Source organism: Megalobrama amblycephala, linkage group LG23, assembly GCF_018812025.1.
Source record: "Megalobrama amblycephala isolate DHTTF-2021 linkage group LG23, ASM1881202v1, whole genome shotgun sequence".
NCBI classification, from domain to species: Eukaryota; Metazoa; Chordata; class Actinopteri; order Cypriniformes; family Xenocyprididae; genus Megalobrama; species Megalobrama amblycephala.
The window spans coordinates 5,389,602-5,411,741 of NC_063066.1; the positions used below are offsets into that span (position 1 = coordinate 5,389,602).

The following is a 22,140-nucleotide window of genomic DNA, read 5'->3' on the forward strand; positions in this document are numbered from 1 at the left end:
CCCGCTGACCATGCATGCACCATTGTTTTCTTTGCACATTTACAGTGTTTATGTAGTCATAATCATATTTACTTCTGTGCTAAAATGGTCTTGGGTGCCAGAATAAAACAAATGATCTGCAAACATTATGTTTGACAAACTTTTTCATTCTGCCCCTAGCAAACATTAAGGAATAAATGGGTTATGCAGTTATGAACCTGGGGGAAACGAATCAAGACAAATGGATAAATGCATGCAAAGATTGAGTTTGGAAATTTCAGTAGCTTTTATTTTTGTAAAAAGATTCATAGTGCTCACATTGTGGCAAATGTATGTGAACATGTTAGAGGGAGAGAAAAAAATAAATCTCATCCTGCGAGATTCTGTCCTCTTGAATTCAAATCATATTTCCTTTTATTATTCAGCTTTTAAAACACTCAACATTTGGCCCTGATTTCTGACAGGAAACAATATGCAAATAAAAACATCAGCCTGTAGATGTTCAGGGCTCAAATTAAAAGACGTTTTCAGATTTAATAAAGAAATCAAAACAATAAATCCACCACCACAGAGTGCAACAAACAAAACTAAAAGTTTATAAAGCAAGCAGAAAGAACATTTATTTGGAAACTTTATTTTGTTTTTGTACATTTCCACCAACTCCAAACTTACAATTCAAGCCCTGATTCTGAGTTAAAAAAAAAAAAAAAAACATTTGTGGATCCATTTCCAAAGCAAAAAAAAAGTGTTTTTGCAACATACATAGTTCATCATATTTAACTCACTCTTTAATACAGCCTGTCCAACATTTGTTTTACCAACTTAAAAATGGGCAGTGTTCAATCACTCATTGTGATAGTTACCGTGTGGATTGTGCACTTTTTTTTTAAACATTATGAATGTTTAGTGGTATATGCAGGTTGTTAGAAATCGCAATTAGCACCTTTACTTTGATTTTAACTTAAGGGTTAGCACCTCGCCCCAATAGTAACTAGGAAGCGTCAATGGTAGACGCGCTTAGATGACAAGGTCCTTGTCGATGTCCTCTGAAAGCAGAAAACAGCCAAAGTTAGCAAATAAAATGAACTGAACATAAAACTAAACATGAATTGCATGGTCAGAAACTCACGCTCTTTGATTCCAAAGCAGTTGGCCCACTCCTCGAGAGCGATGTACTTGTCTTGGTCAGCATCGCACTGCTCGAAGAAGCTGGTGGTGCAGTGCTCCATTGGGATGAGAGGAGCGCGCAGAGGGGCCAGCTCGGTGTGAGACAGGAACCTGATATAATACAATAAACGTGCTTTTAGATTAATAACGTGACATAATTAATGACATATTAGCTAAAAGGTTCTGTTAGGTAATCGCTTCTGTTACCAAAACACTTAGCTGAACCATCAGTAGTTATTGTTATTGTAAATTATTTATTTATTTTTTAACATAATATTCTCAGTTAGGATTGGATGTAAAACTAGCTAGAATAGCTTTGAAAATGAGCTAAACATACCCGTCAACAGGGTGCTGGTCAAGCTGGCCAAACTGCCAGTGGACGGGGAAGATGTACATGTTGTAGTTCTTTTCAAAGTCCAGGGCCAGAAGGTCCAGAGAGTGATCACCGGCCTGCAGCCTCTTCTCGTTCTCGTAAATCTTCTTCACCTAAAAACAAAGCGTGAGGTTTGGCATTTCAGAGGTTTTACTACTTGGCTTTTGACTGTTTAATTATGCACTCAAAAATATTTCGGCCTAAATTTAAGATTTATGCATAAGCACATTCTACATCCCTATACCTTACTAACTATTAATAAGCAGTAATAAGGGGTTTATTGAGGCAGAAGTCATAGTTAATAGTGAGAACTGAATCCTAAACTAAAGCGTGACCTCATATTTTTCTAATCAGCATAAATCTATTAATTGTGAAAATTATTACATTTATTCAATTAAAATGAACATGGTTTAATATGATTAGCTGTGGAGCAAGCAATATTTAGTTAGTTAAAGAGACTGAAACAAATTGGATTTATTGATGTTAAATATATAAACCTGGTTATTGCATATTTAAAACATTCAGTTTATTAGTACTATTACAAAAATTTTACCTGCTTCTTATTAATTATCTATGACTGATAAATAGGCATCACATTAAGTTTATTAGTTTAAATCGTGCGCGCGATTTACTATTTCGTTCCCTCGACTTGCTAAATCGTGCACGTGATTTACTATTTCGCTCCCTTGATTTGCTAAATAGTGCACGCGATTTACTATTTCACTCCCTCGATTTGCTAAATAGTGCACGCGATTTACTATTTCACTCCCTCGATTTGCTAAATAGTGCGCGTGATTTACTATTCCGATCCCTCGATTTGCTAAATCGTGCGCGCGATTTACTATTTTGTTCCCTCGATTTGCTAAATAGTGCGCGTGATTTACTATTTCACTCCCTCGATTTGCTAAATAGTGCGCATGATTTACTATTCCGTTCCCTCGATTTGCTAAATAGTGCGCGCGATTTACTATTTCGCTCCCTCGATTTGCTAAATAGTGCGCGCGATTTACTATTTCCTTCCCTCGATTTGCTAAATAGTGCGCGCAATTTACTATTTCACTCCCTTGATTTGCTAAATAGTGCACGCGATTTACTATTTCGCTCCCTTGATTTGTTAAATAGTGCACGCGATTTACTATTTCACTCCCTTGATTTGCTAAATAGTGCACGCGATTTACTATTTCACTCCCTCGATTTGCTAAATAGTGCACGCGATTTACTATTTCACTCCCTCGATTTGCTAAATCGTGCGCGCGATTTACTATTTCGTTCCCTCGACTTGCTAAATCGTGCACGTGATTTACTATTTCGCTCCCTTGATTTGCTAAATAGTGCACGCGATTTACTATTCCGATCCCTCGATTTGCTAAATAGTGCACGCGATTTACTATTTCACTCCCTCGATTTGCTAAATAGTGCACGCGATTTACTATTTCGCTCCCTTGATTTGCTAAATAGTGCACGCGATTTACTATTTCGCTCCCTTGATTTGCTAAATAGTGCACGCGATTTACTATTCCGATCCCTCGATTTGCTAAATAGTGCACGCGATTTACTATTTCACTCCCTCGATTTGCTAAATAGTGCGCATGATTTACTATTCCGTCCCTCGATTTGCTAAATAGTGCGCGCAATGTACTATTTCGCTCCCTCGATTTGCTAAATAGTGCGCGCGATTTACTATTTCGCTCCCTCGATTTGCTAAATAGTGCGCGCAATTTACTATTTCACTCCCTTGATTTGCTAAATAGTGCACGCGATTTACTATTTCGCTCCCTTGATTTGTTAAATAGTGCACGCGATTTACTATTTCACTCCCTTGATTTGCTAAATAGTGCACGCGATTTACTATTTCGCTCCCTTGATTTGTTAAATAGTGCACGCGATTTACTATTTCACTCCCTTGATTTGCTAAATAGTGCACGTGATTTACTATTTCACTCCCTCGATTTGCTAAATCGTGCGCGCGATTTACTATTTCGTTCCCTCGACTTGCTAAATCGTGCACGTGATTTACTATTTCGCTCCCTTGATTTGCTAAATAGTGCACGCGATTTACTATTTCGCTCCCTTGATTTGTTAAATAGTGCACGCGATTTACTATTTCACTCCCTTGATTTGCTAAATAGTGCACGTGATTTACTATTTCACTCCCTCGATTTGCTAAATCGTGCGCGCGATTTACTATTTCGTTCCCTCGACTTGCTAAATCGTGCACGTGATTTACTATTTCGCTCCCTTGATTTGCTAAATAGTGCACGCGATTTACTATTTCGTTCCCTCAATTTGCTAAATCTTGCGCACAATTTAGCCAACTATATATTTCCTGCATGTCACGTGCAAGGCTCCATACATAAATCTTAAATTTGGGCCTAAATATTTTTTGAATGTATGTGCATATTTTTTTTCTTTTTCCTTCCCTGTTACTGAACTTATCTTCAGTTAAAATTCTATTTACATTGTTATGTAGAAAGTTCAGCTGGTTAAACAGTATTTTAAAGGTTTTTCAAACTACAAAGAGTAAAAAGTGGAACTGACTCTGAGTTTCTGCTTCTCGGTGAGCAGGTTATTGTCTTCATCGCGCTCGTACAGGGTCACCAGCACGTTCTTCAGCCAGTCCCTCATGCGCAGGGGAAACTCATTCAGCTCGTTTTCCAAGCAGGGGGCGATGTCTGAGGGAAAATCCAAACATTATAACTATCGAAATAAATAATAAACACAAACAGCATGCTAGTCTGCCTCTTGGCACATAACGTAGCATTATAGTCTAAAAGGGGGCAAATTACAGCCCTCTGGCTAATATTACTGTCAAAAATGTTAGGCTCTAATTTGTTAATGCCAGAAACACATTTTCTGAGTCTCTGACTGAGACACCCTGCTTAGCAATGAGACTACGCCACAGCAGGAGCTCCATCTGAGCCCTTCAGTCCTGACTCAGCCTATCAGGCGTACAACGACTGTGGATGAGGCAGATTTAGGGGGATTCGGCCTGCTTTGTGGAGCAGCACTGGCAAGCTCAGGCTCGTCCTGTGCTCAGTGTTTGGAGGGGGCAACAGGGACGCCTCAAAGCTACAAGCCATCAATCACTCCAAAGCACTCAATTCCACTCGCGTTCACGGCTGAGTTTGTGAGCGGTCTAAATTTTACTCTCAAAGTCTGTTTGAATGTTTGTGCCTTGTTTCCTTCACAGTTATGCGCTCACATTTGCAGGGTCCGATGTAGTCCAGGTGCAGCTTGTGGCCCTTCTTTGTGCCCTCCAGAGCGCATTTGGTGGCAAAGAAGTGGCAGGGGGACTCGTAGGTCTTGTTGTCAGTGCCACACACCTGTGAAATAAATGACAGAAATATGAGCAGCCGTAAATGTCACGGTTGTCAACTTGACAGGTTTGGATTCCCCCAAGGTATCCTACTAATGTTTTCTGACATTATTTGCCCCATACATAAGCAAGCATTTCAATCAAACTGCTAAAATGGTGTGCATGTACTTCTAGGCATTGCTGTCACTACACATGTGGAGACTTGAGACAGATGTGAAATGAAGGAAATGATTAAAGACACGCACATGCTCGAAATCTCCAACTGGGGCGGGGCAGGTCAAGGGGTCCTGGCACACACACATGGGCTGGTTGCTTTCATCAACCTCACACACCTTGCCTTTCTTGCAGTGATGGTTTAGGCAGGGATCTGTAGGGAAAACTGATTTAATTTGTTGTTATTTTGAATCATTTCATTTAATTATGGTAACACTTTAGTATGGGGAACAATTCTCATTTTTAGTTGCTTATTAGCATGCATATTAACTAGAATATTGGCTGTTTATTAGTACTTATAAAGCCCTATTAATGCCTTATTCTGCATGACCATATTCTACATCCCTTAATCATACCCAATACCTGAACTTAACAACTGCATTACTAACTATTAATAAGCAGTAAATTAAGAGTTTATTGAGGCAAAAGTCATATTTAATAGTGAATATGTGTTCCTCATACTAAAGTGTTACCAAATCATCATATTATTATGATTTCTGAAGGATCATGTGACACTGAAGACTGCAACGACACAGGAATAAATTACATTTTAAAATATATTCAAAGAGAAAACAGTTATTTTAATATATATGTATGTGTCTGTTTCATATATTTTCTTTTATTCCTATAAAGGGCATAAATGTTCTTTTCCAATGTATTTACTTTTCTTTCCTCTTCTTAGATATTTTGTGGTTGGCAAACACATTATGTGGCTGAATGACTGGCACTGGCATCAACTTAGTCCAGTATAACCATAGTCTGTCTGAACACATAATTATAGCTGTCTACATCTGAAGCCTGTTATTACACACGGTCTCATGTTCTTCTACACGTTATCACAACTTCACTCATACACAGGGACAAAAGACACAATGCAAACAGTAGAAAAATTATGTACTGTACATCTACAAAACATTGGTGGTGGTGTGGAAAAGACATCAAACTCACTCTCAGCAATAACATCCTCCACAACTTCAATGGCCTCATCAAACTCTCCGGTCTCCACCTGGACTGGGTTGACTCCCACTTCCAGCTCCTGAATTATCAGACCAAAAAAAAGTATTATGGGTATGGCCTGAACCAAGCCCAGTTTTAAACACAGCTTTCCTCTTTTATGTGAGGAAAATATGTAAAACTGAACTTCAAATGTGAGCGAATGACCCACATTACTGCACAGCCACAACAAGAGTTTTGCTTTTGTGTCCAACACAACTGGCATCTGTGTGCACATGTGGCGAAGCAATGAATTGTAATTAGTCCCTTTCAGATATATTTTCAAACTTTTATGAATTTCAGTCCCCCAGGGAATTTAACAGGAAGTTGAACATGTGCATATGTAAACACATCTGGTCCCATAATGGGGGTGAGTTGTGTATTTTTGGTCAATGACTGGCTTGACAAGGCTTCTAAAAATGCAGTTTGTTCTTATTTTAAAAAAGCAGATTTTTTAAAAAAAGATTTAAATATCAGTTTAATTAAATATAACATACCTCTTCAACAACTGGCTCCTCTTCGGTCTGTAAATTAAATTTGTATGGACTTTAGTAAAAGTTTAGTCACACAACGACATTATTTAGGGCACTAAAATTTTTGGAAATAATAAAAAGAAATATAATCATTAAATACAGTTCATAAGGCCCATTCACACCAAGAACAATAACTATAAAGATAACTATAACGATAACTATATTTGCATCCACACCAACGAATGATAACAGTGTTTATTTTAAGTTCACGCGCTGCGGTTTCACAGTATGTTTTTTCTGTTCTAGTTGCATTTACACGGCTTTAACCAGCAGATGTCCTCGGCATGCTTTGTTTCGAATGAATAGCTAGTGTAATCGATCTAATCTAACAGTGAATTTACCTGACAAAGTCAATATAGTGGATTAAAAGCAACGACTAGTCTTTTTCACTGCAACTTCAAAGGAAGCAAGACAATGTTGTCTAAACTAGCGCTGGATATGAGGTCATTTTATTTCACTTCACTGTTTTGCTAGCCTGGCATAATGAACTCCTCTTTAATACTTCTCATTTATGACCGATTGCTTTCCATATATCAATTTTCTTTAAAATATCCTTGAAAAGGGGGTGGCTTTTTCTGGACCTTGGTCATCCGCGATTTTAAATGCGCAAGCCCTTAAATTAGAATGGATTCTGATTGGCTGTATTTAGAACGAATTTTAGAACTATTTCTTTATCGTTATCTTTATAGTTATCGTTCTTGGTGTGAATGAGCCTTTAACCTATATAATTGGTTAATTACATTTAATTTTTATTATTATAGGACTCTCTTTCAGATTTACTTACTGGAGCAGCCAGAGTCTTGCCAGCGAGGCAGAACAGGAAGAAGATCCAAACCCTCATCTTGAGTTTTAGCCTAAGCAAAAAACACCAACACATTATCATGTTAGCATTATGCATGTTAGTATGAGACAAAATCACACACATACATTCCAGTTGGCCCTATATATTCCTTTAATATAAGTTCACCCGTGGCTCGAAATCAATACCAGCCACCTCAGTTCAAGACCTCAGATGCTGAACCACACGCGTTCGGGCCACCAGACCTGTTCTGTATGCCCGACGACGGATAAGTAGCCTACAGAAGTCAGTCTCTCCAGACACAGAAGCTGATTGAGATAAGAGCCCCGTCTGCCTTTGTTCTGCTAGCTCGACTGCTCTCCTCTCGCTCAAAGAGGGCCTGGAAGACCATCTGATGTGATATGTTCTCCTTGAGAAACGACACTTTCCTGCAGGAAGATAGGGGCTGTTTGTCTGAAAGTCCATTTTCTCTCTACTAAAGGTCTCTCTTCCTTTCCCCTTGTCTCTCTGTATTGATATAGATATACTTTGTTTATGGCTGGAAAGTTCAAAGCAGCCATCGGTAGACCATCACTCTATCCTCTGCATTTTTGGTGCACTAAAGATCAAAGATCAAGGCCAGACACTAGTGTTTTTCATAAAAACACAGATGCAGCAATGAAACGATATTCTGCCATTTCTGAACATGAAAGGCTTATCCCAATGCTAATGTTGGCGGTGTTTGATTATGAAAGTTATTGAGGGAGCATCCATCAAACAAGTTCATGTAATAAGCATGATGAATATGCGTCCTGACGTATTTGGTTTTTGACTTCCGTGATTAAAATCAGAGCTAATTTCTCACCCCTCAAGCTGTGGTGGGCCTGCGTGTGCATGAGTGGATAATGGGTGGGATTAGTGCATTAAATCTGTGCAGTTATAATTGGCCACGTTGTAACATTCTTATGGGAATTAAGGGGTCTTCTTGAAACCACTGACCTGAGTATAATTTGCCCAGCAACTGCTGAGAATCTCCTTGGCTTGTTGCTCAAGGTTGAAATATTCCTAGTTTCTTCCAGAAAAAAAATGCATGAGGTTAAAGTCGGCATGAAGTTGAAATTCACTCTAAAAAATGGTGGGATAAAAACAACCTAAGTTGGGTTGAAAATGGAAAAACCCAACGATTGGGTTAAATGTTTGCCCAATGTTCTGGGTATTTAACCCAACTTTAAAGATTACACTCTAAAAAATGCTGGGTTAAAAACAACCCAAGTTGGGTTGAAAATGGACAAACCCAGCAATTGGGTTGTTTTAACCCAGCAGTAGGGTTAAATGTTTGCCCAACCTGCAGGGTAGTTTTATTTAACTCAACTATTGTTTAAAAATTACTGTATTGCTTAATTAAAATTAACCCAAAGTATGTTGGAAATGAACATTTATTAATGTTCAATGAATAATTATTAAACAATAAACATTTATTAAATTTCTTATTAATAAATTTATATTAATAAACTATTAAACTATAAAATTTATATTAATAAAATATTAAAGCTTATTAATAAACATTCACCTTTTGTCTATTATTGCTGCCTCTAATTGCATCTGGTTTTTAATTTCCCAACTATTTTGGGTTCATTTTAAGCTAGCCATATAGCAATTTTTAAACAATAGTTGGTTTAAATAAAACTACCCAGCAGGTTGGGCAAACATTTAACCCAACCGCTGGGTTAAAACAACCCAATTGCTGGGTTTGTCCATTTTCAACCCAACTTGGGTTGTTTTTAACCCAGCATTTTTTAGAGTGTACTATATGGCTGGCTTAAAATGAACCCAAAATAGGTAGGAAATTAAAAATCAGACACATAATTACTAGAGGAAACAATAATAATAATCAAAAGGTGAACATTTATTAATAAGCAATTTAATTTAATTATTATTCATTAAACATATTAATACATGTTCATTTCCAACATACTTTGGGTTCATTTTAAGCAAGCCATATAGTAATTTTTAAACAATATTTTAGTTGAGTTAAATAAAACTACCCAGCAGGTTGGGCAAACATTTAACCCAATCGCTGGGTTTGTCCATTTTCAACCCAACTTAGGTTTTTTAGAGTGTATTTTCGTTACATTGCGACTTAAAAGTCACCAGTTCTTATGGAATATTGCAGTATTTATTATTAATTATTTATCTGTGCACAACTTTTTTTTTTATATTCATGTGCCTTCTTAATTTTTAATCAAAATAACTTCTCCTTCCTCTTGCAGCGTCATCTCTTCTCTGATGATGTGTTTATTGGCACCATTGGCGTCTGTGTTCTTTCATGTGCGTGTCTTCAGTAGATCACTCTTTCCATAACTTTCCACTCCCGTCGGCGCTTTTTTTGGAATTGCGCTCTCACACTTTTTTGCCCTGTTTAGTAAATCTGGCCCATAGTTGGTTGTGTTGTCAATTTTTTCACATATTTTTTTAAATAGCCTTCGAATATGTCATGGAAATCCATGGATCCTCCATTAGGTTTGATTTTTGTGTAATATTGTAGGTCAATTCACCCAAGGACTCTTGTCATTGAGTGCATGACGCATGATCTCTTGATTGCAGCACATGAAAGCTGTGTGAACCCTTCAAAGGCCCTGTTTTCTTTGGCAAAAGTCTTTGAGTCGAGGTCAGACACCCCACATCTCTAATAGACTCCGACATGGAAAACTACAGAGACTCTGTCACCCTCTTCAAATGCTGATGTCTTGAAACATGGCAGACGAGCAATCTTTTCGCTTTCCGTCAACAAAAACGTCCTATTTTAACAGGCTGAGGCTGTGTGAGTCATAGGACGAAGGAAATGACCCGACATCACGTCCCGTATTTAATTTGGATGTCCGCTCTAAGGAGACGACTTGGCACATTTATGTAAGTCACTTTTTTGGCTAGAAGTAGAAGTCCATTACTCTGGTGGAGTCACTTTAGAGCAAAACAACTTATTTTGTTTGGAAGGTCGCATTGAAAATCAAACACGCCTGAACTGAAGGAAATTCAGCGGTATAAAGGATGCCATTTTTACCCAGTATTTAATTTAGAGTTTAGTAAGGTAAGCAGTTGTGGGGTGTAAACCGGGGGAAAAACAGCAGCTCAGTACTCTGCGTTTTTTCCCAAAGAGTCATTTTCCAGAAGCTCTGCAGACGGAGTTCTCTCCCCCTCTGAAGCGACAAAACAGGTGGTTCAATCTCTGGGTAAACAAATGAGCTGCAAAACTGCGTCCACTACATTTGACTTGCTGCCAACGCATCTCTTGCAAATTTAAATGCTAAACAATACATGAAAATACTTAGTTTTACAATGTTTAAAGCACAAACAGAATATCCTCATCAATGCCCAGCACTGGGATAGAGTTTGGCATGGTGGGCATGCTTGATTTATGGAGCAGGATGTCACTTGGCATGAACTGTAAACCTCTGCACGAGCCACCTGTGCATTACGGCACAATTACTAGCTTGCATCTGTGCGACGTTTAGCGCTAAGCGGAAAAGCAGACTCCTTCTTACTGAAAGCTCCCTTGAAACAAACAGCGAACCTGCCAGTCACATTAAAAAAAAAATAATGTGACAAAAAGTGGAGTTTCAAACAAATCAGAGTTATGCCGAAACACCAAATCAACATGTTTGTTTTACTGCTGGGGTTTTGTTTCACAGGAAATTAAAACTCATCCCTCTGTAACTTTATCTTGATTTCTGTAGTAAACAAAGCTAAACCTTGTGCAGAAAAAGGAACGAGGGGGACAAGGAAATTTCATCCTCTGCTGAAAGGCAGTACAGGGACCTCTGAGTTAGACAAAAGACAGTCAAAAGAGAGTGACTGAGCAAATAAGATCCATGAAACCTGAGTTAACAATCACCTGACCTTTTTAAGTCATCAGCCCATCCCCCACTGCTGTTTGTAAGTTAAACCGCACTGTTATTACTGCCTAGCGGTCTCCTTTATCTAGTGCAAAGAACAGAGCAACTGTCTGTGGGAAAGGAAATGAATTTCACACGATATAAAAGCGTATCACCTCGAAAAGACCTAATCTGTGGCCATGAAAATATGACTTGTTCATTTATATTCCTATCTGACCCTCAAGATGATCGCAAGGCATGAACTGAGTTAAAATGGGGTTAAAACTAGATTTGTGCTAATCCACATTCTTAACCAGATTTGTAGCTCTTTTCAACTTCATTAGAAAAATTAGAAAATTAAAGTCTTCGCTTTTCAGTTTTTTTGGATTCACCGATCCATATTTGTAAATATAAACCTCATTTTCATGTTTTGTTATCACAACATTTTTTCTTTTGTCAAATCAGCTTAGATAATTAATGTGCTTCAGATAACATCATATTTTGAGTTTCTGTTGATTAAATCAATTGCCTTCATTGTATTAACTCAAATTTTTAAGTTAATACAATTAAGAATTATAAGGCAACCAAGGTAACTTGCTTTTTTGAGTTAAACCAACAATTCTTTTTACAGTGCATAAGACAAACACATCTGATTTATAGGGGTTTCTTTCTTTAAAAAAACCCTTTTTTTGAAAAAAAAAAAAAAAAAAAAAAAAAAAAAAAACACATTTAACCTTTTCTGTTTTACCCAAAGGCACATAAAATGAGTGTATATTTCAATATATTTTTTTTTTCCCTCCCATCTTTCATGAAAATCTTTTTTTGCTAAATATTATCCATGGCGTACATGGAAATTTTAAAAATAACAGTTCTTTATTGTCATATAGTTCCATGCAGAACCTTTAACATCCATGGAACCTTTTGTTCTTAAGATTATTGAAATGTTCTTTACACTAAGAAAATGGTTCTTTTAAGAACTTTCACTGAATAGTTCTTTGAGGAACCAAAAAAGGCAACTCTCTTTTGGAGCCTTTATTTTTAAGAGCGTATTGTACAATATTCAGTTGATATGCAAATTTAACAGAAAATTTAGCAGTATAGTTTTATGAATTTAAAAAAAAAAAATTTTTTTTATTTATTTATTTTTTTTTTTTTTACTTTTTTCACAAAACTACCAGCAGCTGTGGGCTGTCAGTTTGTCTTCACATGATTCTTGTTTGTCTACAGCAGCGACATCTGCCTCGTTCGACATGGTCTCAAACAGCTGGTGAAAAATCGCCATGGAAACACGCATTCCTTTTGATGGGAGTAATTGTAAGGGGAGGGGTCTATTGGGCTGAATGTCTCTCCCCTCCCCCTCCATCCCTGACTCTGTGTTCACCCCTCCTGCTGCATATGTGGCACACAATACCTCAATATTGTGCTGCTCTGAGAGCTACAGTGCTCAAACTTTGAGTAAACAGCACATTAAGAACATTAGCTTGTGAATAATCTGTTCACATTTATTTTAACAAGACTTCATAATTAATAAATAAGAAGCACATAGAGTTTATATAAAACAACAGACACCTGTTTCACAGTGGAAGTTTTACAGTGAGGCCAGTGCTTTTAGATGTACACATAAGTAATAAATAAACCTTACAATCTTTTTAGCATGCAACTAAGACAAAAAAAAAAAAAAACTGAAATCAAGCTACTATTATTGAGAACTGTTTTGGCAGTTGTTGTGGAAAGTGTTAGTAAATCAACACCTGACCAATGGACTGTCTGTTTTCTTAATGCAGGATAGAAGAATGGGAAGAGGACTTACCTTCTGTCTGTCTAACAGAGAAGCCAGAGGAGAAGTCAGCTGCTGGAAGGGTCTGAAACTATCTAACAGCAACACAAGTTCACACAGAAGACATTTGCTATGGGCAGGTCCGGTCAACCCCTTTCACTCGGTTAGGGTGGGACGTCCCAAAGTTAACTCTCTGTATCCAACTCACGTGGACCTTTATCAGTGTATACTTTTAACTAAGTTCAGGTTTGAACTTTACTGTAGGTTTGTGACCATTAACTTTATCATCTCATAGTATTAAATATTACTTTATTTTGATAGTCCACTTTAGACATTCTGCTATGTGACTTTGCAACTACATGTCAACTAACAGTCATTAGAGTTAGTATTAGTAGACTTTCTGCTTAATATGCCAACACTTTATTTTGATGGTCCACCAACTGACTATAAGTAACTTTGCAACTACAACTTATTCTATTAACCCTAACCTAATGCTCTAAAAAGAGCTGCAAAGTTACTTAGTTAGTAGAGTGTCTAAAATCTAAAGACTTTGCTTAATATTTTAACACTAACAGGTGTGCATCTGTTTTTGCTAAAAAGAATATTTTTAGTGAACTTAGCTGCTTCTAATTTGAGGGAACAGACCAACATAACAAGCCAGCTCATGATTTGTGTCTGATCTACAAAATATCTCACTTCCAGCTAAGAGTTATTGAATTAAGATTCATGTCTGATCATGTAGGTCAGTGTTGAAGCAGAGAAAGACTAATGAGAAGCTGAATTACAGTGCAAACTTGTTTGGGATTGTCTGCTTGGATGTGCCTTTTATTCTTTCGTTAAAACTAAAACAATTCCTCTCATTCTATTATTAGAATGATTTCTGAAGGATCATGTGACACTAAAGACTGGAGTAATGATGCTGAAAATTCAGCTTTAATCACAAAAATATATTAAAATAGAAAGCAGTTATTTTAAATTGTAATAATATTTCACAATATATTATAGATTTACTGTATTTTTTGATCAAATAAATGCAGCTTTGGTTAGCATAAGAGACTTCTTTCAAAAACATTAAAAAATATAATGCTAGTTATTCCAAACTTTGGACTGCCTATGTAAATAATTTCCATAATTTCTTTAAAAGGCATATACATAAAAAAAAATAGCGCTGTCAAAATTAGTGCATTTTTTTATTTTTTCAGTTTAACGTGTTAAAAATATATTTTTTCTTTTTTTCATCTTTTTTTTTCGTCATAATTTGGCTAGCATTACATTAAATGATCACACAAATGCTTTTAAACCATTCAAGCGCCACAAGACATAAGAAAACCTGCTGACTGTGAATGTCGTGTCATGTGACACACACGCGACTCGAGCACAGAAATACGCGCGCCAGTATTGAGATCTCTTTTGCGCTTGAACAAAAATAACACACAGAATTATGCCAAAATGCCCATTTTGTCGAGTATCCTCATAAGAGCAGTCTTAAATTAGTTAAATGAAGCCTTAAATGTACTTAAAGAGTTGTTTAATTAGTGTCAGATCCGCATCATGTTTGGCAGCGGCTGCTCTTAAAGTGACGGCAGCCTAATAAACCAGTTGCTGTGATGTCTGTCATTAATGTCAATCAAAAAACAAATGTAACAGACAAAATTGTAGCTTTAATAAGGATTCATCTATATTTTATTTATAATTGATGCAGTGAAGAATGAAAAGTGTTTGATAACTTTATTCAGTTTCTGTATATTTCCTGTTAGACAGGTAAGGCTGCAGGTAAATATGACATTTATTATAATGGGTTTATGTGAAGATTGTTTTAAATTCACTTAACAAATGTTGAAATTGATAGCTTTTAGTTAGCTATACAGTGTTATAACTAAAAGCTATTGATTTCAACATTTATTAGGCTTTAAAAAAATTAAAAAGTAAAAAAAGTAACTAAAAAACGGTAATATATACCGTAAAAACAGTGCATTTTGGGTAATATTATTTGTCATTTTTGAGAAAGGCCTCTTTTCTAAATATTACCTAGAATGCATTGTATTTATTATATATTACTGTTTCAATGGAAAATGGTATTTTACTGTTTTTACAGTCATGTTTTTACAGTGTGTAATGTTGAGTGTCTATAATTAATGCTTTAAAAAAAATTGAGATTTCATAGAGATATCAGTATAAGTATCAGTGGTTCTGGCCTTCATTCATAAAAAGATGCCATTAAATATACATTTTAAAATATACTGTCTTTAAGTTGTTTCTACTATTAATTTGGAGAGCAAGTATGAAATTTTTGTGTGAAAATTGTTTTTAATCGTGATTAATTAGTTAATTTTTTATCTGATTGACAGCACTAAAAAACATATCATAAAAATACCTAATGAACCAATATAATTTATATCAACAATGTAAGATACTTTAAAATGACCCAGTACACTGATAGGCCTATATAAAATTGTACTTGTTTTATTTTTTTTCAATCTGTTGATTCTTTGACACAATGCTTATGTAAGATTCTTTTATATGCTTCATCTGTGCAGAAAGACCTGATCTAGAAACTTCTCTGGTGTTCACTCAGAAGTGATCTCTATAGACATGCCATTATGTGATTCACTCCTAAACTCATTTATGATCCTAAAGAGCATGTATGGCTGACTGTAGCATGTATTTCAGATTGGCAGCACAGATTTTTTGAGCGTGAGTGTCAAATGGTTGAATCTTCTAAAAAAAAAAATCCAGTCTGAAATTCCAGGGGCCCATCCCACTGTACTGTCTCTTAGTTTTGTGTGTCCTGACCACCAGACTAAACTAATCACGCCTACCGTTTCATTCCACCCATCAGACATCTGCCGTAAATGTACAGTCGGCGAGGCTCGCTCTGCTATAGATTGCTAATGTCTGTACTTTCTGAGTGTACAGAGCAGTTAGGAGAGAAACATCTGGATGAGACAACGCTGGAAAAAAATAGTTTCTCTGCAACGTGGCATTTTCCATTCTGGCCTCTGCAGACACTGAAAGCAGGCCACGGAGGAGGTGTAATTATTCTATTCACTGCAGACGTGGCGCTGTCTGTGGGATCTAACAAGATCGCAAAGGGTCACAGACTCCCTGAAAAAAAATTAGAACTGAAACACATTTCCATTTCTATTATAAAGAATAGGAAAAAATCTGCAAAAACTATGTATTCTCAAGCAATAATGTTGCATCACAAATGCTGGCCCTTGATTTATTTTGAAAGAGCCCCTCTTTGGTTCATTTACGGGAAATACCTCTCTTGGGGCCGGACCGAAAATAGCTAGATTCTGAATTACGCACCAGACGGTGGGATTTCGACCACCATTTCCTCAATAAAGTTCCACAGGCTCTTCAAAGATTCACATCCTTTAAGGAACAAGGTCCCTTTTCATTCTTAGTTCCTGTTTAGACTTTATGTAAACCCTGGCCAACAGGACCAGCGAAAAATATCAACACTGGACGGGAATATATCATCACACATTAGATTACTGTACATATATACAGTATGTGTGCATAAATCAAATGCTTTATAGAGCAGGTTCAGTTGGCATGATAAAGATGAAATGCAATTAAAGCTGTTAGAGATCAATACATTAGAAAACGTATAATGTCAGCAAGCAATGCAATAAATTTCCATCCTCAAAAAATGTTGTGATGGCAAATACAACGACAGAATGTGTTTGGCAAGAGAAACCTCTCTTTGTCATTACGTCAGCTGAAAGCAGCCCACACAAATTGAATGTGTCTTTCACAGTGAACCATCTCATTGTCTCAAGAGCTGCTCTGTAATTTGGAAATAGACCCCATCATCTTTGCCATGTGGCTACTGTGTACTACCACAAGACACACACACACACTTTTATTTCTGTGATTCAGGTGCTTAATATCATAGTGCTGCAGGCACTGAATCCAGATTGAATCTAGTGGTAGACTTTGAGTACAGGTATAGTGCTCAAGGGCTCAGTGGTTATTGCTAATGTATTGGTAAGCTTATTTGTTTGTTTGTTTAAAAGGCTCATGATATGAGAAATCAAATTTGCCTTGATCTTTTAGCATACATGCGGCTCGTTTTGATATTGCTGGATCTGTTACGTCACACGGGCAAATACATTTGCATATGCCTGCCTCCAGAGCAAGACATCAACGAATAGTTTTACATCATTGCATCATTAGGCCCCGCCCACTGGCATTCAGACGCTTAACGGCTGACATTTGAGGGCAGTGTTGCCAAGTCCGTGGTTTTCCCGCTGAATTGGGCTACTTTAACACTGTTGTTTTTCATGTCCGCGAGTTGAAGCGACCCCAAATAACATGATATTTAGCCCCTGGAATGCAAATTTTACCAGGGGAACCCCGCCAAAATGCGGATTTTACTGGGGGACCCCCCTGAAACGCAATTGGGCTAGTTTTGAGTAGCAATTGGGCGGGTTTTGTTGTGAAAACCTGGCAACCCTGTTTGAGGGTTGCATAACTTTGCATCTAAATCAAACAGAACCCATTATAATCACTGATGCTGTCTACACTGGATACAGTATACAGATCTGCGTTCAGTTTCTGACGCATCTTTGCATCTTAAAATGCGAGACGGAGCGCTCAGGTATGGTTTTTAAAAAAGCGCAGCACAGAACTCAAGGGTCTCAAAACGCATTTTTGAGACATGATGCAGTAACAGCAATAACGGAAATAATAGACATAAGCAAACAGTAGAATAGATACTATTTTTGACGTGGAAAAAAGAAAATAATGGCACTGGCTATGGTATCCTCCGCCATGTTGCCGTCAAAAACTTGCAACTTGTTGCTTGCCCCGCCTCCGAGTTCTTCTGATTGGTCCACTATTTTGGAACCGACATTGATGAGCGGTTGAAAAGTTGAAATTCTTTTAACTTGACATTGCGTCTTAAAAACGTGGCGCTCATGTGCGAGGCGCTGCAAAAGACGCAAGGCACGAGCGTAACACTATTAGTCACATCCATCTAACGCATGTTTACATAGAAAATCAATGTGAAAAATAGAAAAATGTGTTCTGCGTGATCCCAGAACTGTGAATGGATCCCAGCATCGTAATCCATCCAAAGTGGATGATTTATTTTAGTAGCGTCCCGGATTGTGTCGGTGGACTATATATGTTTGTTCGGAGCATTTTGTTTTGTAAACGAGGCACAGTGTATGAAGGGTTCGCAAAAGAAACTTTTGTTGATAGATGAAGCAGTCGACTGTATTGGATTGGACAGCAGCTGCATCAGTAAATGATTTCATAAATTACAGTTTTATATGGATAATGTTTTCAAAACAATAGTGAGTTAGAATTGATACTGTTTTCTATGCAATGATGCTAGCCAATCATAACAGTGGCTGTTTACTAACCCGCGCCTTGAAAATGGATCGTTTCAGACAGAGGGTCAGAATGAATATAATTGTTTTATATATTTTTGTTTTGTTGTGCAAAAAACTTTATTAACATTATAAGTAGGGCTGTCAAAATAACACGTTAATTTCCATTAATTAATCTGAGAAAAAATAACGCGTTAAAAAAAATAACACTGATTAATCCATTCCGTATTGACCTTTGAACCTGGAGCCGTTCTAGCCACCATTCAACTGTAAAATGAAGGAGGGAGACGACTGCTGCGCTGAGAGCTCCTCCCTCGTGCGCGCGAGAAAGTAAGCACCGTCTTTGCACTCTCTCTACCTCACACATAATATCTAAATCAACTGATACAATGCTAAAAGTTCGTAAGACCGAATCCATGTTTCATGAGGCGCATTCGGAGAATGACAGGCGCCCTGCACGTGCATCTGACATAAACCACACTTTCAGTTAAAAAAAAGAAAATCCTATCCAGTGGTGAAGTGTTTTCTGTGTTGACAAATCTTTTGCGATGTCCTAATAACAGTCACAATTCGCACGCAACGCGTCAACGTCCGCTAATGTCCGATTCACGACCTAATGACTAATTTGAACAGATTCATTTTAATGAATCATGACAACAACTGATCTGTCCACACGGTCTATAATGAATCGTTTACTCAAACAACTCTGAAATGAGAACATAAGTGTGCTTACCCCATTTAGCAAGAGTGCTTAGTAAAATTAGCCTTAATAATCCACAATATTTTCAGGTTATTTAAATGACAATGTGTAGTAAATTAGGCCTACCTATAAAATCAGTTAATTTACACTGGAGTGAGGTGAAACCAGAACAAAGCAAGTTGTTGTTAGCTAGGTGCATTCAATTGTATATGGTAGAAAATTATATTATTTGTTAATATAACTTCTAAATGCTACTTTTTAATACTTTTCAGGTTTAGCAAAAAAGCATCTTCTCTTACTAAGCTATAAAATCACTTTTTTTTTTTATCAGGCTCGCAGATCACGTGGGTAGGGCACTTTTTACTGTTGTCTGTCACCACCGAAGACCATTTTTGACCCAGGAAAAACCCTGCATTGATTCATTTGAATTGAAATATTTAATACTTTCACAGCAAAAATTATGTATGCGATTAATTTAGATTAATTAATCACAGAGTATGTAATTAATTAGATTAAAATTTGTAATCGATTGACTGCCCTAATTATAAGTGAACATATTAAAATAATAATAATTTTAAAAATCCATGTCATGACCCCATTAAAACATTAATAGATGATGGTCAATGCTGCAAAATCAAGTATGTATTCATAATTTTTAATAAAACATTTTTGTGCCGCCTCTGCAGTGTACAGACAGTATTAACCTCCATAAACTGTAAGGTTTGCTAGATGCAGATTAAGCCACGGATCTAACAGCACTGTCAATGATGCTGCAAATCCTTTTCAGTGAAGGATTAGATATAATCTGTGGCCATAAAGTGGCCATCTAATCTGACAATAAAAAGATGCTGAGGTATTAAAGAAAGCCATGTTATGGTGAGAACTCTGAAAAGGTGAAGAAACAGATGGGAATAGTGTATACTAGACAAAATACAATGGCGCTTCCTCCGTATCCCTTATTTCCTTTGCTTCACAGATGACTTGGACAGATAGACGTAGAGAGAAAACATCTGGGCTTCGATTCAGGAAGACAATGATTGTAAACTGACAGATGGAGCAAATGGACAGAATAGTGATGATTCTTCTGTAGTGTCTAACTAGATCAGAATGCAGAGTTGTGGGCATCAGACGCTGTCAGTATTTGGTGCAGTCTGTGACGTGTACAATGAAGACTAGATGAAGCCTAGTGATTATGTTCAGGTTGTACTTAAAGTGATAAAAATCAGACAAGCACATGAAGGGCTTGGATAACATGTCTAGCTGTCATCAAATAAAATAACATCCTTAATGTGGATAGTCAGAATTTTTACATTGAGTTTCAGGGTGATTTCTATATATGCAGAGTCTTCATTTTTCATAATATGGTGAACTTTAACTCAGACGCAAACAGAAATTTCCAGTGAGTTTATCAAAAGTACAGTAGGGTCCAAATCTGGGATATATATAAATATATATATATATATATATATATATATATATATATATATATATATATATATATATATATATGTATGTATAGTAATTGACCACTGTTATGATTGGGTAACATTACATAGAAGACAGTATCAACGTCCATGTCTGCATTGCATGTCTGTAAGTGTTTTGAAAACATTATCCATATGAAACTGTCATTTACAGACTAAGCATTATGAAATAATTTACTGATGCAGCTGCTGCCAGATCCAAAACAGTTGCTGCTTCATCTGTCCACAAAAGTTTCTTTGCAAACTCTCCATTACATTGTTCCTTGTTTACAAAACAAAATGCTCCGAACAAACATATAATCCTGCAACATGATCCGGGGTGCCTTTAAAATAAACCATCCACTTGTTTCCGACGCTGGGATCCTTCTGAAGTCTGTATAGAGACACAAACTAGCTGTTTAAACTAGTTTACTAGTTAAACTGTTTAAGCTGTTTGAACATTCTTTGACTCTTCCGTTTGTCCTGTTGTCGACAGACTCAAGTGTGTGGAGTATGTCAAAAACTGAATGCGCATCTGTATACTGTATCCAGTGTAGACACATCAGTGATTATAATGGCTTCTATTTGATTTTGACACAACGCTGCATATCCAGTGTAGGCAGAGTTGCCAGGTTTTCACAACAAAACTCGCCCAATTGCTATTCAAAACTAGCCCAATCGTGTTCCCAGTAAAAATCACGTTCCATGGAATAAAATCTGCGTTTTTGACAGGGTTCTCCTGGTAAAATTTGCATTTCAGGGGCTAAATATCATGTTATTTGGAGTTGCTTTAACACCCGGACATAAAAACAATCCGCGGTTGTAAATGTCAGCCATTAAGCGACTGAACTCCAGTGGGTGGGACTTATGGTGAAATGATGTAAAACTATTCGTCAATGTCTTGCTCTGGAGGCGGTCATATGCAGATGTATTTGCCTGTGGGACATCACAGATCCAGCAAAATCAAAATGAGCTGTTTTTGGAGTTTGATTAAATAAATGCTTTCTTTATAATTAGAAAAAAACTTTTTAAACTCTGAAACTTTGCAAGGTGATTTATTGGTAAAAAACTTCTTATATGTCAAATATCAAGGCAAACTTGATTTCTCCTGTCATGACCCCTTTAACGCCTTCAGGCTAAACTTCTATTATTAAATTATCAGTCCTAGCCTCCTCTTTTTCATTTATCTTCCCTTTTTTCCCATTTTCTCACCAAATGTGTGAACAACACTTCTATCATCTCAATGCAGCTCATTTTTAATCAATTATTTTTACAATGACAGTCCTGAAGGCTGTTTTTCCGTAATAATCCCCACAAGGAGCATTCGATATTGAAGACATTTAAAACATTTGACAGTGCTGATGACAAGACTATTAAGAGTAGAAATATGATCTCATAAAAATGTCCTTGTGTTGCCACATCAGCAGCTTTCTTCTGAAATCTGAATCGAATGAGTAATCCATAGAGACTTCCTACTAAACATCATTTAAATACAGAAATTAAAGTAGCATTTAATTAACGCACTGTGTTCATAATTAGCTTCAGTTTTGGCCCCATCTGTTAAGCCTTTTTTAACAGCTAATTTAGTGCATAACCAATAACTGCAAACCTGTTATAATTTACTCGTGGAC

General features: G+C 36.8%; 1 protein-coding gene across 2 annotated transcripts; it reads right to left on the minus strand.

Annotated features, from left to right (window-relative positions):
• Nucleotides 1–241: 241 nt before the first annotated feature.
• sparc (secreted protein, acidic, cysteine-rich (osteonectin)) lies at nucleotides 242–13,167 on the minus strand. Of its 2 annotated transcripts, XM_048176431.1 has the most exons (10): nucleotides 13,035–13,167; nucleotides 7,359–7,428; nucleotides 6,539–6,565; nucleotides 5,997–6,084; nucleotides 5,081–5,214; nucleotides 4,722–4,842; nucleotides 4,058–4,191; nucleotides 1,484–1,632; nucleotides 1,109–1,257; nucleotides 242–1,025 (listed from the first exon to the last, which is right to left on the minus strand). In XM_048176431.1, the coding sequence occupies exons 2-10, from the start codon at nucleotides 7,413–7,415 to the stop codon at nucleotides 997–999; spliced, it is 888 nt and encodes a 295-aa protein (XP_048032388.1). In that variant the 5' UTR covers nucleotides 7,416–7,428; nucleotides 13,035–13,167; the 3' UTR covers nucleotides 242–996. The 2 variants fall into 2 exon arrangements, with proteins under 2 accessions (XP_048032388.1, XP_048032387.1); XM_048176430.1 differs by lacking the exon at nucleotides 13,035–13,167 and having other exon boundaries at nucleotides 5,081–5,202.
• Nucleotides 13,168–22,140: the final 8,973 nt, after the last annotated feature.